This window comes from Acomys minous (genome assembly GCF_964271855.1).
Source record: "Acomys minous genome assembly, chromosome: 9".
In the NCBI taxonomy this organism is placed as follows: domain Eukaryota; kingdom Metazoa; phylum Chordata; class Mammalia; order Rodentia; family Muridae; genus Acomys; species Acomys minous.
Genome location: NC_140490.1, coordinates 93,934,230 through 93,948,576, shown reverse-complemented (window position 1 = coordinate 93,948,576; position 14,347 = coordinate 93,934,230). Strand labels below are relative to the sequence as shown.

General features: G+C 47.4%; 1 protein-coding gene across 25 annotated transcripts in view; it reads right to left on the bottom strand.

The window, feature by feature from the left end:
- ANKS1B (ankyrin repeat and sterile alpha motif domain containing 1B) overlaps positions 1–14,347 on the bottom strand; it is a 999,563-nt gene that overhangs the window by 27,541 nt on the left and 957,675 nt on the right. For 24 of the 25 annotated variants that reach the window (XM_084796582.1, XM_084796560.1, XM_084796578.1 and 21 more), the window contains 2 exons: positions 3,631–3,642; positions 2,561–2,647 (listed from right to left, as the gene is read on the bottom strand). In XM_084796582.1, coding sequence (XP_084652708.1) covers positions 2,561–2,647; positions 3,631–3,642 — 99 coding nt within the window. The remainder of the gene's footprint in view (positions 1–2,560; positions 2,648–3,630; positions 3,643–14,347) is intronic. The other variant, XM_084796580.1, reaches the window with a different exon arrangement.

Below are 14,347 nucleotides of genomic sequence, written 5' to 3'. Positions count from 1 at the left end.
GGACGCGTGGGAAAGAATCAAGGAGAGTAGAAGCACAGTGAGAGGTGTGTGGGTCTCAGCGCAGGCTTAGAGGCCACTGGTGCCTCAAACGATGAGCTCTCGGGTACACTTCCACTTCCCAAGGCTTTCAACATTCACAGTGGCCCACCAAGACAACAACATCCCCATGGGGACACATGCAAGGAATCTAGACAACAGCACCAGAGTTTGTCTCTTCTCCCTCCCTGCAGAGCCTTCAAGCCTTCTGAAGCCAGCCCTGAGCCCTGCTCATGCTCCTCAGCTCTCAGTGTAGCTTGACTCGTCTCTCTTCTGTCTTCTGGATCAACCCCTACGTCAGTCAGCTTCTCACACAGCAACTGTTAGGCTAACACCCCCCCTCCCCACCCATGTTACCCGGTCTCTTTCAACACTGTCATGTTGGGGGAAGAGTAGTTGCACAGACAATTGAAGTAAACGTCGCCAGTTCTTTCAAGAGCCAGATGTGTGTTGTGATAGTCGCAGACAGCTTGGTACCACCTGCCACCAGACACATGGTGCTTTTGCTCCTGAACCTGGAAATTAGTCACAGGCCACAATGCGAGGACTTGAAAGACATCCAGGTCCTCTTTATTCAGGGTGTTTATTTACACAAAATCATCCTTTGCATATTTTCCCTGTGCTGCTACTTTTAAAGAGGTTGGCAAGCAGAGGAGGTCTACGCAATCATCGGTAATTAAGTCTGAGGCATCTCCAGAGGTACAGAGCATCTGAGTCTACATCCCTCTATGCATCCGTCTGCCAACTGCAGCAGACCCAGCTAAGGCCTCTCGCTGTTGTGATGGTGGAGGGGGGGGCTCTCGTCAGAGAGGATGCTATTAAAATAGGCGCTCTTCAGGCTTTTAAAATCCAACAGGGTTTAGGGACAGTTGCTCCAGGTTAGGGTGAGGTGTGCATGTGTGTGTGTGTGTGTGTGTGTGTGTGTGTGTGTGTGTGCTGGGGGAGTGTCCACGTGCCAAAGCCTTCTTTTCACATTACACAGACTGAATGACAAAGGTATCTTCAGTGAACATACCAGCCAACATAAGAACTCTTTACACAACTTAACTGATTTAAAGATAAGGCAATTTTAAATGCCAGAAATGAAATTCTCCAAGCAATAGAAAAGCCAATCAAGGGGTGTCTTGATTTGAGTCTCTGCAACTATAATCTGACATAATCATAGCCAGTGACATACCGCACAGCTGAGCCATCCTTAAAGATAAGGCACTTAATATCCTTTGACTGCTGTTAGCCATCGTAATAATATAATGCTGTGTTATAAGCATTCTGCCTGATGCCCCAGAATCCCACCCCGAAACTGGGAGGTTGTTTTTTATAGCATTTTTGGGGGTCACTTGGCTTGTCCACCTGCTGATGTAACATTTTGTAGAAAAAATCATTAGGGCAATTTGTAAAAGGTTGATTCAGATGCTTAAGGTTATAGACACAAAAGGGTCACTGTCCATGAGACTTTTCCCTGACGCTGCAATCCGGGTGCTTTGCCTCCCTGTCCCCCACTGCTGAAGTTGGCTGGTTTCATGACTCTCCATCTTATTTCTCCAAAATGGGGTGCGTCTAGGGGTGAGATCAGGGTGGTGGGTGTGGAAGACAAACACTGCTTACAAATGGTGGTCGCCTCTCCCTTTTTATCCTTTATCAGCTGAAAGGATGAGGCAGTAAAACATGTGGACAGACCTTTAGGGTTTTGTGAGAAGCTGGTCAGCTTTTACCACACTGACAGTGGCCACACCCAAGCTTTCGAGTTTAGCTCGGGGATTCTGGGTTCTTGGCTCTGGAGGGAAGGCTAAGACGATTTTCAAGTAAAACACAAATACACTTGGCCATATTTCACCTCAGAGCTGCCAAGTTTTCCCACCGTGGGCACAAAGACACAGCATGCCCACAGATTGCGTCTCTTAAGACAATAACAAACGGTAGCAACCCCTCGTTCCAGTAGCTGGGGATGAAATGCAGTTATAGAACGCAAAAGATCAGGCATCCGAGCTGGACCAAGAGAGGGGACGATCATTTCCTGGCCTTTTGGCTAAGATCAAGTGTGGTTTACAAAGGCAAAAACTTCACGAATATATATTTAGAACTACACACACACACAAAAACTGACGTCCTCAATCTTTATCTGCTAACGTTCTTCTGACTAAGGAGTGACACTGCGCCTTGAGTCAGCGACTTGCTGCTGCTGCTGCTGCTGCTGCTGCTGCTGTTTCAGTGTTCCCTAGATCCAAAGGGATGTGACTGCTGTGTGATCCTGGTCTAACTAGAGAGAACACTGTGAAATGTAAGAGCAAAGTATGGATAGCAATCCTAGATCAAGAGCCCAGACAAATTGTGCCTTTCTGTGTGTGCAAGTGGGTACGTGTGTGTGCATTTATAGTCATAGGCATGAGCAGGAAGCATGAAGACCAGTGTGTGCATGTATGTGTGTGCGTGTGCATGTGTGTGCGTGTGTGATGAAAATGGGATTGTAGGTCACATTCTCAGGACTATGTCTGGAATTTGAACCAAAGAGAGGTTTGGCACCTACCTTATTTGTTGCATCAATAAATTTGACTCCTTTATACGAGACTGAAAGAATAATAGTGGGGACTTTCTTCATTTGCTCCGTAGACTTCTGAAATTAAAATTAGAACGCTGTTAGAGGAGTGTGTGTTGCATGGCAACCAGAGCACAGGGTGTTTTTCCTCTTGAACAATAAAAAATAAACTGAAGCTAAAGCATGCACACACGTGCACACACGCGCGCACGCACCCCCCCCATGCACACAGGTACATGCACACACAAGCATGCACACATGCACGCATGGACACATACACGCATGGATACATGTGCACACACACATACACACACACACACACACACACACGCACGCACGCACGCACACATGCATGCACTCACTCACACCTAAACACAGTCAGATTTGGCTGTCTTTCTTGCCTTTAGCTATGCCTTAGGCTTGTCAGGGTCTGTTGGCCCAACTCCTTTCCCTCCACACCAGCAGGAGTCCAGACAACCCTGCGTCTGTGCCCTTGAGAAGAGTCAAGCCACGTCATTTAACCCCAAAGGCGCATCCCAACGGCGACAAAATGCCTGCTGTCGCTGGTCCTTCCTCCCTGCCACCTTCCTCCTTCAAGGCATAGGGCGTGTTCAGATGTGGACTTAAAAAGGGGTTTAAAACACATCCCTGCAAATTTTCCTTAATCCCGACCAAATCCCAGAAGTGGATATAATATTTATAGCGGAGTCACACAGGACCACACAGGATTTCGTACTGCTTGAAACATCTAAGCCTTCCCAGAGCAGACCTTATCCAGAGGCCCAGGCAAAAATGCCAGAAGTGCCGGACAGGCACGCCACCTCATCATACAGCTCGGCCACCTTCCTGCAAGCTAAGCTCTCAGGACAGATATTCACACGCACGCACGCGGGGCTGGCGGCTTCTTTGGTTTACTCAGCCATAAAATGTTTCTCTGTGATGTAGTATGAGCCTTTCCTGCTTAGCCCCATTGTTTGTCACCAGTCACCAACAGTCTTGTTCACCTCACTCTGCTCCACGCGTACTCTTGACCATCGCATCAAACACGGAGACGGACTTACCTGACAGTTAGCCTGGTGGATTTTCCACACAAGACAGGTGGGAACAGAATAGGAAAGAAAACACATGAGAGGGTGTGAGAAAAAGAAACCATCACAACAATTCATCAGTGGCGACGTAAGTTCATTAAAAAGTAAAGGGTGCCACGGAAGGCCACGGAAGGCCACGGAAGGCCACGGAAGGCCACGGAAGGCAAGCAGGATTCACAGACAGAAGCAAATGCTGTGAGACTGTTAAGTTCAGAAACGGCTGCAGCCTCTCACTGGCCCTGCCTCTGTTTCTCTTTCTCCATTTTATCATCTTTCTGTTTACTGTGTCTCAGAGCTTTAGGACTCACACACAAGAATAGTTCACTTTGAGCCTCAGACAGCCCACTCTCTACCTTAGGGGTCTCAGGAAAAGGTTAGGAACTTAAAAAAAAATATGGTATATATCTCAATACCCCACTAAATTTTTTTTCTGAATGTGACCAGAATTAAAAGACTTTTAACAGAATGGGTGAAACTACTGAACCCAGTAGTGATGGTGGCGCTGCCTCTTTTGTTTGACCCCTGGAAGGGGGCTTTTATATTGCCCTCATTGTCTTGACGCAACATCTTTTTGAGACCTATTTTATCTGTTTCAGAGATGAAGAAAATTATTCAGACTATTAATTACAATGTCTTATTCCCAGGAAATACATAAAGAGAAGATCTCTTGAAGTGTTTTTTTTTACTAGTTTAAAAAATTATCTAGACTTGCTAATTTTCTTTCGCAATTATGAAAAGTAAGTCATTCTAAAAAAAAAAAGGAATATAACATTATAGACTTTCATGTTCTGGATGGTTTTTCCTAACCACTTCTGGAAATGTGCAAGACAAACCAAAAGGCAAGGCAAGAAGAAACCACATGCTGCTGTATCCTGGATTTAAGGCAAAGCAGTAGCTGAACTCATGCCTGGAGAAGGCTGGGGAAGCACAGCCAATCGTTTCGTTGACTGGTTGTGTGTGGAAGAACTCTTTGCAAAGAGTTTCAGCAAATCACCTCGCTCCTCTCTCTTGCCATGGGTACTTCCTGCCAGACAGACCTATTTGTAATCCACATTAAGATGTAAATAACCAATATTTTATTTAGGATTAAGAAAATAAAACATCTGTTATCTGTTCAGCAGTTGAGTGGTTACTTTGGGCAGCCCACTGCACTCGTCACTGGAAAAGCTCGGGGTCTGTTTCAGGGACGTGAAATGGCGTGAGAGCGGCGGGGCAGTACAGGAGCTCACCTTGGCTCAGGGAGCAGACATTCTTGGCTGAGTTGGGCATAAAGTACAGCCATGGAGCTGACACAGGCAGCGAAGGCGGTGTGAACAGAGTTCTTTTGGAATAGCGAACAGGGAAAGGTTTTAATTACTACATTCATTCATTCATCAAGCCTGATTACCTGCTAGGGGGCCACTGAGCTGGCTCTGGAGGGATCCACAGCCACCTGGGTGGCAAAAAGGAGACAAAGGAGGCCGTTCTAAGAGCAAAGTCGCCTAAACCTATAAATGAGAACTCTATGGGGGTTTAGGCAACTGTTAGGAAAGGAGAGCCGTGTTTTGATTTGGAAGGCGGGACTTCCTCCGCTGTTAGGAAAGGAGAGCCCTATTTTGATTTGGAAGGCGGGACTTCCTCTGCCAAGACCAGAAGCTGTCAGGATGATAGCTGTGGCTCTACTGAAGATGGAGGCTGCTGTGAGATCCGATCCAAAAGGCAGACTCTAGCTGCCTTGAAGGAGAAGTGTGGATAACGGGGTGGGGTGAGGGGGGAGCCCCACAACCGAGGGTGAAGAACCAAGAGGCTGTCTGCGACATCGTATAAAATGAATGAGTGGGAAGGCGTCACAGATGAAGAGGCAGCCATTGGCAGAGACAGCAATGCCAGAGAGGAGCATACTTTTTTTTTTTTCCAAAGACACACAGAGATGCCATTAGCATGTTCAGCATGCTCATCAGTAAGAAGTGAAAGCTTGGAATTCAGATCAGGTGGGGTGTCTGAGGGTGCAGTGAGGGTTAAAAGGACCAAGGCCTTAGGGGAAAATCAATCCCAACACCCCTTTTTATAGGCCAGGGTTTTACTATATAGTCCAGGCTGGCTTTGAACCAGTAATCCTCTTGCCTCAGCCTTCCCAGTGCTAAGTGTACAGGTGTGCGCTACCACATCTGGTTGGAAGGTACATTCTTTTTTTGAGGCAGGTCTCACAATGCGTCCCTGGCTGGCCTGGAACTCAGATTTGCCTGCCTCTGCCCCCAGATGCTGGGACTAAAGGCAGACAACACCATGCCAGGCAGAAGATGGATCCCTCCTTCCCTCCCTTCCTCCCTTTCTTCCTTCCTTTTTGTTGCTGCTGTTGTTTTTTTGGCGACAAGGTTTCTCTGTGTAGCCCTGGTTGCCCTGGAACTCTCTCTATAGATCAGGCTGTTCTCCACGTCAGAGATCTGCTTGTCTCTGCCTCCCAAATGCTGGGAATAAAGGCATGCGCCACCATGCCAGGCAGAAGGCAAATTCTTAAGATCTGGCAAAGGAACTAGCAATGGAGCTGGCAGATGCGCGCAGAAGATGTCACAGAAGCTGAGGAGCAGACTGACGAGAAGGCAGGGGCAGGATACAATCTCTTAAGAACGAAGTGGATCTCAAAGGCAGCACCTACAAGTGGCAGCAGATGGCTGCTTTTATTGGATTTATGGGGGTTAAAATCCCAGGCTCTAGTAATAAGAAATATCTGTTACCAATTGTACTAGCGGCATTCTGAGGAGAATATGTGGGCAGCGGGCAGAGGAGCTGAGGGTCGAAGTGGTGAATTCTATCAGCATTCAGGGGATGTGCATCCAAGCCCCACACAACAGAAGAAATACACACGGTCGCACAATTCCTGCTCCCTTGGCAAAGGCAGATCTGGGTGTCAGTGTCGAGGCTGGGCACAAGTCCCTACGGGGCCAAGGTCAGAAGTGGTTGCACATTCCAATATGGAGCCCAGAACATTCCCTCTTTACTGAGTCCCTTGACAAGAACATGCTGCACCTGGTCAGCCACGGAGCTCAAGGGGACTGTGGGAGATCATCAACACTGTGTTCCTTTATCAAGGTGATTGTGTTTTCTAGAAGAGCCAACACTCCTGCCTGCTTTATTGGGAGGGGATTTCTGATGGCGTACTTTGGCTGAGCTTTCAAAAAAGTTGTTTTATATGTATTTTTTTAAAAATGAAAGATGAACCCTTGTTAAAAAAAAAAAGGCAAATATATTCAGTCTTCGGGGAGGCAGGGAATCCAGTAAGTGTTCACTTCCTTTCATGAAAGCTCTGTGGGTACAGGAAAGGGACCTTGGAGCTTCTGCCTCATTAGGGGGCAGTTTTCTCCCTACTGCCTCATCACTGTTCACTCTCCCCCTGGCCCCCCAGGGCCGAGGACACTTACCCTAACTATTCACTTCTCAAGTTTCAGAGGCCGAGCTCAGAAGACCTTGGCTTTCGGACCCACTTGTCTGCTTTGCTGGGTGTCTGTCAGTGGCCACTATGCTCCTGTGTACATGTGTAAGAGGCGAGGCTGATAATTTGCATAAAGAACCCCTCCCCCCTCAGGGAGGCGCTCAGGGCAAGCTTTGGCTTTTAGCTGCTTCGCCCGCCCTGTCCTAGGGTCTCTGTGGAGTTTCTGAGGTTTCTTGGCCTTCAGGTTCGCTCTCCTCTGGTTGGTGCCAGCCTCGCAGAAGGAACCTGGGCTGGCAGGGATGCCCTCAGAACTGCTGAACAGCTGAAGTGAGGCTCCGAATAAACTTTACTGCATCTTGCTTCCTGCAAACAGTGCGTTACCGTGGAACGCAACCATTTTTTCTCTACGCTTTCCTAAGCTAAGATGATTAGAAACAGTATTTGGTTGCACAGAGACGCCACATTTCTGAAATCTGTACTTAGTCCTTAGTTGAAATGGTCTGTGTTCACCAAGCAGAAATGAGTCATCATCTCCTACCTGGAACACTGTTCCAAAGATGTAATTGAACACTTTTAGATAATTTTCTTTTTTAAAGAAGGGATTTTTAGATCCATCAGGAAAAAAGAAATAATGGTCTTTTGCCTTTCCTGTTTGTGTGGGTGAGTGTTCCTATGTGTTTTTGTCTTCCTGTGTGCGTGGCATGCATACAGAGGCCAGAGGACACCACCATGCTGTCATTCTTCTTCAGTCAGGCTCTCACACTGGCCTGGGGTACGCCAACCTGTCTAGTCTACCTGGCTAGTGAACCCCGGGGACTGACCTGTCTCTGTCTCCTCAGCTCTGGGATTACAAGTATGCCTATCAGCTTTCTTAAAAGAACAAAAACAGATTAAAAAAATTTTTTATGTGTAAACATTTCTTTTGCCTGCATGATGTATATGTGCCACACGCGTATCTCATTCCTGCAGAGCACAGAAGAGGGTGTCAGGTAGGTCCCCCGAATTGGAGTTACAAAAGGACACGAGCTGCTGTGTGGGTGCTGGGAACTGAACCCAAGTCCTCTGCAAGAACAGCCACTGCTCCGAACTGCTCCCTGTCTCTCTCAGCGCTCCTTTCTGCATGGGACTGCAGACAGAATCCAGGCATCCACTCAAGCTCACCTCTCTCCTCAGCCTTGTCTTACTGTTTTGATGTAGGGTCTCGGACAGCCTGGTGGGCCTCAGTTGTAGTTGAGGATAACTCTGAACTCTTGATTATCCCGTGTCCATCGCCCACACGCTGGCATTGCCAGGTGTGAGCCACCACTCCAACGTCTTTCTGTTTTTAAATTTAGAGTGAGAACTGTCTGGCGCCAGGTCAGAGGTCACCTCTGGTGCCTTTGCTTCAGCCTTAACGTACGCTCTGAGAATCAGTACAGTTGTCTGTCAGCATTGTGAGGGCTGAGAGGGACTAATGCCAAAACCAGCGGATGCGCAAGTCGTATATAAAACAGAACATTAACCGCAGGAAGCTATGCGCATGCTCTCATCATTTTAAAGCATCACTTACTCATACTATCTAGCGCAATGTAAACGATAAGTTGTTACTCAGTACTGCTTACGGCACAATGGCAAATACAAAGCGCCTCTGAGCACAGGTGCAATACTTACTGCAAATATTTCTGCAGCTGGTGAGCGCAAAACACGTATCTATGGGGACCGCCCATCAGCTGCTCCAAGCCCCACCTCTTTCTTTTTCTCGGTCTCACCTGTGTAGCTCAGGCTGATCCCGAACTCCTACACCTCCTCCCTCAGCCTCCTGAGCCTTGGGATTAGTAGCAGTCTCTCAGCGTTTGATTTGGACTCAACAGTTCAGGAACATCCCTTCTGAGTGCATGGGCTCACTGAGGCCAGGGTGTGCTTTTCCTGAGCGTGAGCTGAGTGCACAGAGGCTTATGGGGTTGGGGGGCGGCATTCAGTTGGGAGCCATCAGGTTGGGTGAGTGTGGGGCTTGTGTTCAATCATTGGTGCCTTCAGCAGAGCAGGAAGGGAAGAGTGAAGCAGCTGACAGGGGGCTGCCTCAGCCGCAGCTAGCCAATCTTCCTTCCTTCCTTCCTTTCCTTCCTTTCGTGTGTGTGTATATGTGTGTATATGTGTGCTGTGTGTATATACGCATGTGTGTGTGCACATGTGTATGTGTATGTGTGTGTGTGTGTGTATACAAGTGTGTATATGTGTGCTGTGTGTATATACACGCATGTGTGTGTGCACATGTGTATGTGTGTATATATGTGGTGTGTGTGTGTGTGTGTGTGTGTGTGTGTGTGATGTGCAGGTGCACTCACCCATTTGTACATGGGTGAGGTAGAGGCAAAAATGTCAGTTATCCGGTGTCTGATTCTGCTCTTGCTGTTCTTACCCTTATTATTTATTATTTATTATTTGGAGACGGGTCTCTCACTGAACCTAGAACTCACTGTTTTGGCTACACTAACCGACTAGTGAGCTCTGTTTCTGTCTGTTTCTGCCCCTCGAGTCCTGGGGTTCAGAAAGGTACACATCTGGCCTTTAGGTGGGTGCGGGGGTCCTAAATTCAGGTCCTTACGCTTGGTCAGCAATCACAACCCCCCTCCCCAGCCCCAGCCTTCTGGCTTACCGTACCCTGGTCACTCACAGCGTATCTGAAACAGAGGCTGGAGAAGGGATTTCCACGACTACCCCAAGGACACTTTCTAATTAGACTTTCGGTCCCGAGTCACAACTAGTTTGCTACCTAACGTGTTCCTTGGTTAGTTACAAAGCTTAATGAGGATATTTAGTTTTCTCAAGTACATTTAAATAAGACATAACAAGAATGCTTTGTGGCCTTCAGTGACATCCACATGACTGAAAACTACAGGAGGCCGAATCATGACGGTTTACGCAGCAAAACCAGCTAGGTTGTGGGGATGGTTAGGTATGAAAAGCAGACCTTGGAATACTCACTCAAAAAAATAACTCTCGCCCCGTGAAAGTCAATGCCAAGATTGTTTTCTGGGGGAAAGACTTCTTGGTTCTCCCACTCGGACACAGGGCTTTCTCTGGTTTTGTACCTTGTGTCCGTCCCTGAAATTCCATAGGCTCTGCTTCCCTGGAGAGCCTAGAGGGCCACCACGCCTGCCTTGGCTTTTTCCTCTGCAACCATTAATGGACAGACCCGTGTTTAACCCTACGGAGTTACCATTTTTCCGTAGGGTACTCTCCTGGTGGGTTGGAACCAAAGACTGACAACAGCATGAAGCCGGGGCCATGGAGAACCTCTGTGCCTTGCTACAGAGTTCCCAGAGAGCCATGGAATCCCACGCCTGGGAAGAGGTGATCTAGGCTACTGAGAGGTTCTTGGGCAGCGTCTCAGCGATGGGCGCATTTTTCAGCATCAAAGAGAGAAGGGCTGGGTTTTCATTTCTGCAACTGCACCCTGGCTCCCGGAGGAGGGGCACCAAGACAAATAGGGAGGGCCTCTTAGGAGGACAGGATGCTTCCTGGTGGCAGCCTCGGGGGTTTCTGCCTCTGTACTTCCTTAAAAACAGTTTGGGATCTCAAGTGTCACTGAGTGCCTCACTGGGCTGAGAAATGTGGCTAAGTGGCTTCAGAGGGCTTTGGTGGCCTCAGGAACTTTGGCACAAAGGCTGAGGAAACAGAGATCCTATCCAAGACTATGGGACATGAGCAGTGAGCAGAGGCCAGTCCAAACACGTCTTCTTGCTAGGAGGGCGAACTTCTGTAGTGCTCATGAAATCCTGCTCTAATCTAGCACGGCCCAAAGAGTTGCCTTCTAGCTCCGTTCTAGGCCTGGCTAATCTCCAGGGACAATGACTCAAGGCATCTACCCAGAACATCTGACCTACACGGGATCCTCACAGGAAGGCCCAGGGGACCAGCCTACGGGAGTGTATCTGAATGCTGTGACTGTATCTTGAATTACATAAATGACTGACGATGGGGCCCAGAGGCTTGGGAGAGTGGGCTGAGCCTTTGTATTTGCAATTCTAAACGAATTTCCCCCGCTGCTGCTGACACTGCAGGTCTGGGGCTCACACTTTAAGAGCAACCGGCTCTAAAAATTCAGTCGATCAGTTTGATTGAGAGTCGCTGTCAGCGCTGCTCTCTGAGGCTGCGCATGTAAACTCTGCAGCGCCCGCATCCTGCATCCTGTGGTTCATTCCGAGGGGATAGTTTGTCAAAGAGCATCTGACAAGCGAGTTCCAAAAAACCCGCCATTAGCATATTGGTACAGTTCTTGGTCTTGAGAACAATTAGCAAGGGTTATTTAATCCTCTTGTGGTTCTCAGGGACTGTGAGAGCTGAAAACATTCTTCCCATACAGAGTCATAAAGGGTTACTAGAGTTACAGCAGGGATAGATGTTGGTAAGACCAGGCGGCATGCCGGAGACGCTGAGCTTTTCCTGAAGTCCTCAGTTTGCTCAGACATGGAGAGACAACGGCAGTTGCTCCCTTAATGCTTCTGAGTGGGTTTTTAGAAGGCAGTTTGGCAATAAAGTTTGGAAACGGGAATGCCCTTTGGCTCAGCTGTTCTACATTTAGTGGCTTATTCTAGGAAAATAAACAGCACGTGTAAAAAACCCTGGTTATAATAAAAAAAAAAATGGAAATAGACACAATAACCAAGGGAATTGGACGGAAAAAATTCTTTTAACTATAGGGTAGAATATTGTGATCAACCACTAGCAATAATACTGAGGATCAAGAGATACTGAAATACTTAAAAAAAAAATCCCCAAATATAACCATGGTTTAAAATAGATTGCAAAACAACAGGTACAGAAAACTTCCAGTTTTTAGTGGAAGAGCAAAGCCCAGGAGTGCCTAAGTAATTACTCTGACACATCACACATGAACAAGGTGGCAAGGGGGGGGGCGCGGCTGTTTACCACTTCTGGGTGGTAAAATTAAGCTGTTTTCATTTCTTCCTTCTGTTCCTGGTTTTGGAAGTAGACAACGATGAATTCGTATTGCTTTGCAATTAAAAAAAATAGGACTTAAAATTTATGATTTTAGCTTAACAAGCCAGTTTATTGAGTCTTCGTGTGTTTGTGTGTGTGTGTGTGTGTGTGTGTGTGTGTGTGTGTGTGTGTGTTTAAACATGTGTAGTACAGCCTTGGCTATGCTTTCTCAGATGCTGTTCACCTTGTTTTTATTTTTTAAAAGTTTTTATTTTTTGTGTGTATGGTTTATGTGTGTATGCATATGGTTTATATGTGTCTTATTCCATTGCCTGCCACTTTTTTTTTTGAGACAGAATCTCTCACTGAACCAGCAGGAGCTGGCTGTCATCCTAATCCTGTATTGTTTTTATGACACAGAGTTTTTCTGTGTACACCTGGCTGTCCTGGACTCACTTTGTAGTCCAGGCTGGCCTTGGACTCACAGCGATCCACCTGCCTCTGCCTCCCAAGTGCCAGGATTAAAAGTGTGCGCCACCATGCCAGGCCTGTATTGAGTCTTTAAGTCTGTTACTTGTAAATACAACTTTAGCAGTGTGTGTGTGGGTATGTGTACATGTGTATGTGTGTGAGCGTGTGTGTGTGTGTGTGTGTGTGTGTGTGTGTATGCATGTGTATGTACATGTATGTATGTGTGTGTGTCCATGTGGATTTTACAATCCACTGATTTTGCAAGGCTTCACAGTACAGTGAGCAAGAACAGAGGAGGACAGCTGGGTGCAGTGGCACATGATTGTAGTCCCTGCTAACAGGAGGTTGGGGTAGGATTTGTGAGTTGGAACCCAACTTGAGTTACACAGTCGGACCATGTTTCAGCAGCAGCAACAGCAACAGCAACACCAACAAACAAACCAAACCAATCCCCCCAAACCTCCAAGGAGTGGGCACAGGAAGAAGCCTGGACTCCTGCCTTCCTTCCTCTTTTCCCTAGCGATACAGCTAGCTAGCCTCTCTACTCAGTTACTTCCTTTCTAAAATGGTTAATGCAGCTTCCTCTTTGTATAGTTGTGAGGGCTACAGTGCTTAGCGTGCAGTGAACACTGGTGGATTTCAGCCAGTGCTGGTATATTCGGCAGCTCTTAGAGTGCACCCTTCCTCCATCCAGCACACCGGGCTGCTGTGTGGATGTTCTGACAGCAGTGAAATGGTTAAACAATGACCAGAGAGCCTAACACTGTCTTTGGGTCAGAGACAACTTATTGTTTATTTGAGATGGGGTCTTGAGCTTGCTATATAACTCAGGATGGCTTTGAAATTCTAATCCTCCCAAGTGCTGGTGCTGCTGTATGTGGCCAATGATGTCCACTTAAATAAACATATTTAGAAAGAGACTTTAAGATAAGTGGGGGGGGGGGGGGAGGGCCCTGTCATCCAGTCTGGGAGTAGTACGTTAGTGGTTGTCAGTAGGTAAGAGGCCCTGGGCTCAGTCCTCCTCATAAAACAAAGGCCATTGGGCTTCAGAAGAAGTGGGGGACCTGATTCCATGATTTCATCTGAAGGCAATGACCTCAAATGCAAACCTCAGCGTGCGAGAGGTCCTGGGTTCGATCCCCAGCATCAGATTCTAAAATAAAATGTGTGTGTGTGGGGGGGAGATTCTTCCGTGAAATTTTGGCAACAGAACTTTAAAAAGGAGGTCTCTTATAAGTCCTCCCCTGCCTGGCTCCTGGGGGGGGGGGTCTGCCTGAAAACACTCCAGTGGCGTTTTCCTCACAGAAGGACCTATGCCAAGACACAAGAGCTAGTTGTGGCTTTAGTTCGAGCCCTTTTAAGGAAGAAGGCATTCTAACTTAAAACAACAACAACAACAACAAAAACACTTTCAGCTTCCTTCTATTGTTTCTTTGAAAACACAGAGAAGAGCAAAGACAGTGGTCATGCTTGGACCAAAGCACCCGCTATTATCCAGAAATCTCCATCTTTGCCGTAGTCTCTCCCTCTCTCTCCTTGTCTCCCTATCTCCCTGCCCTCACTTCTCTCTCCTCTCTCTCTCTCTCTCTCTCTCTCTCTCTCTCTCTCTCTCTCTCTCTCTCTCTCTCTCTCTCTCTCCATGCTGAGGTCAGAGGTTAATGTTGGCATTTTCCTTGCTTGATGAACTGTTCTCTACCTTGTTTTTCTGAGACAAGGTATTTCGCTTCCCCTGTGTGTGACTGACTCTGCTAGACTGGTGGGTTTAGCAAGCTGAGCTCTGCGGATCTGTCCCGTGAGGAAGACAGGGGAAAGGCTGTCTTCTGTGGGGGAACATTGCAGGAAGGGCAGCATATTTACACCTTGGAACTAATTATTTCCTCCAGGGAC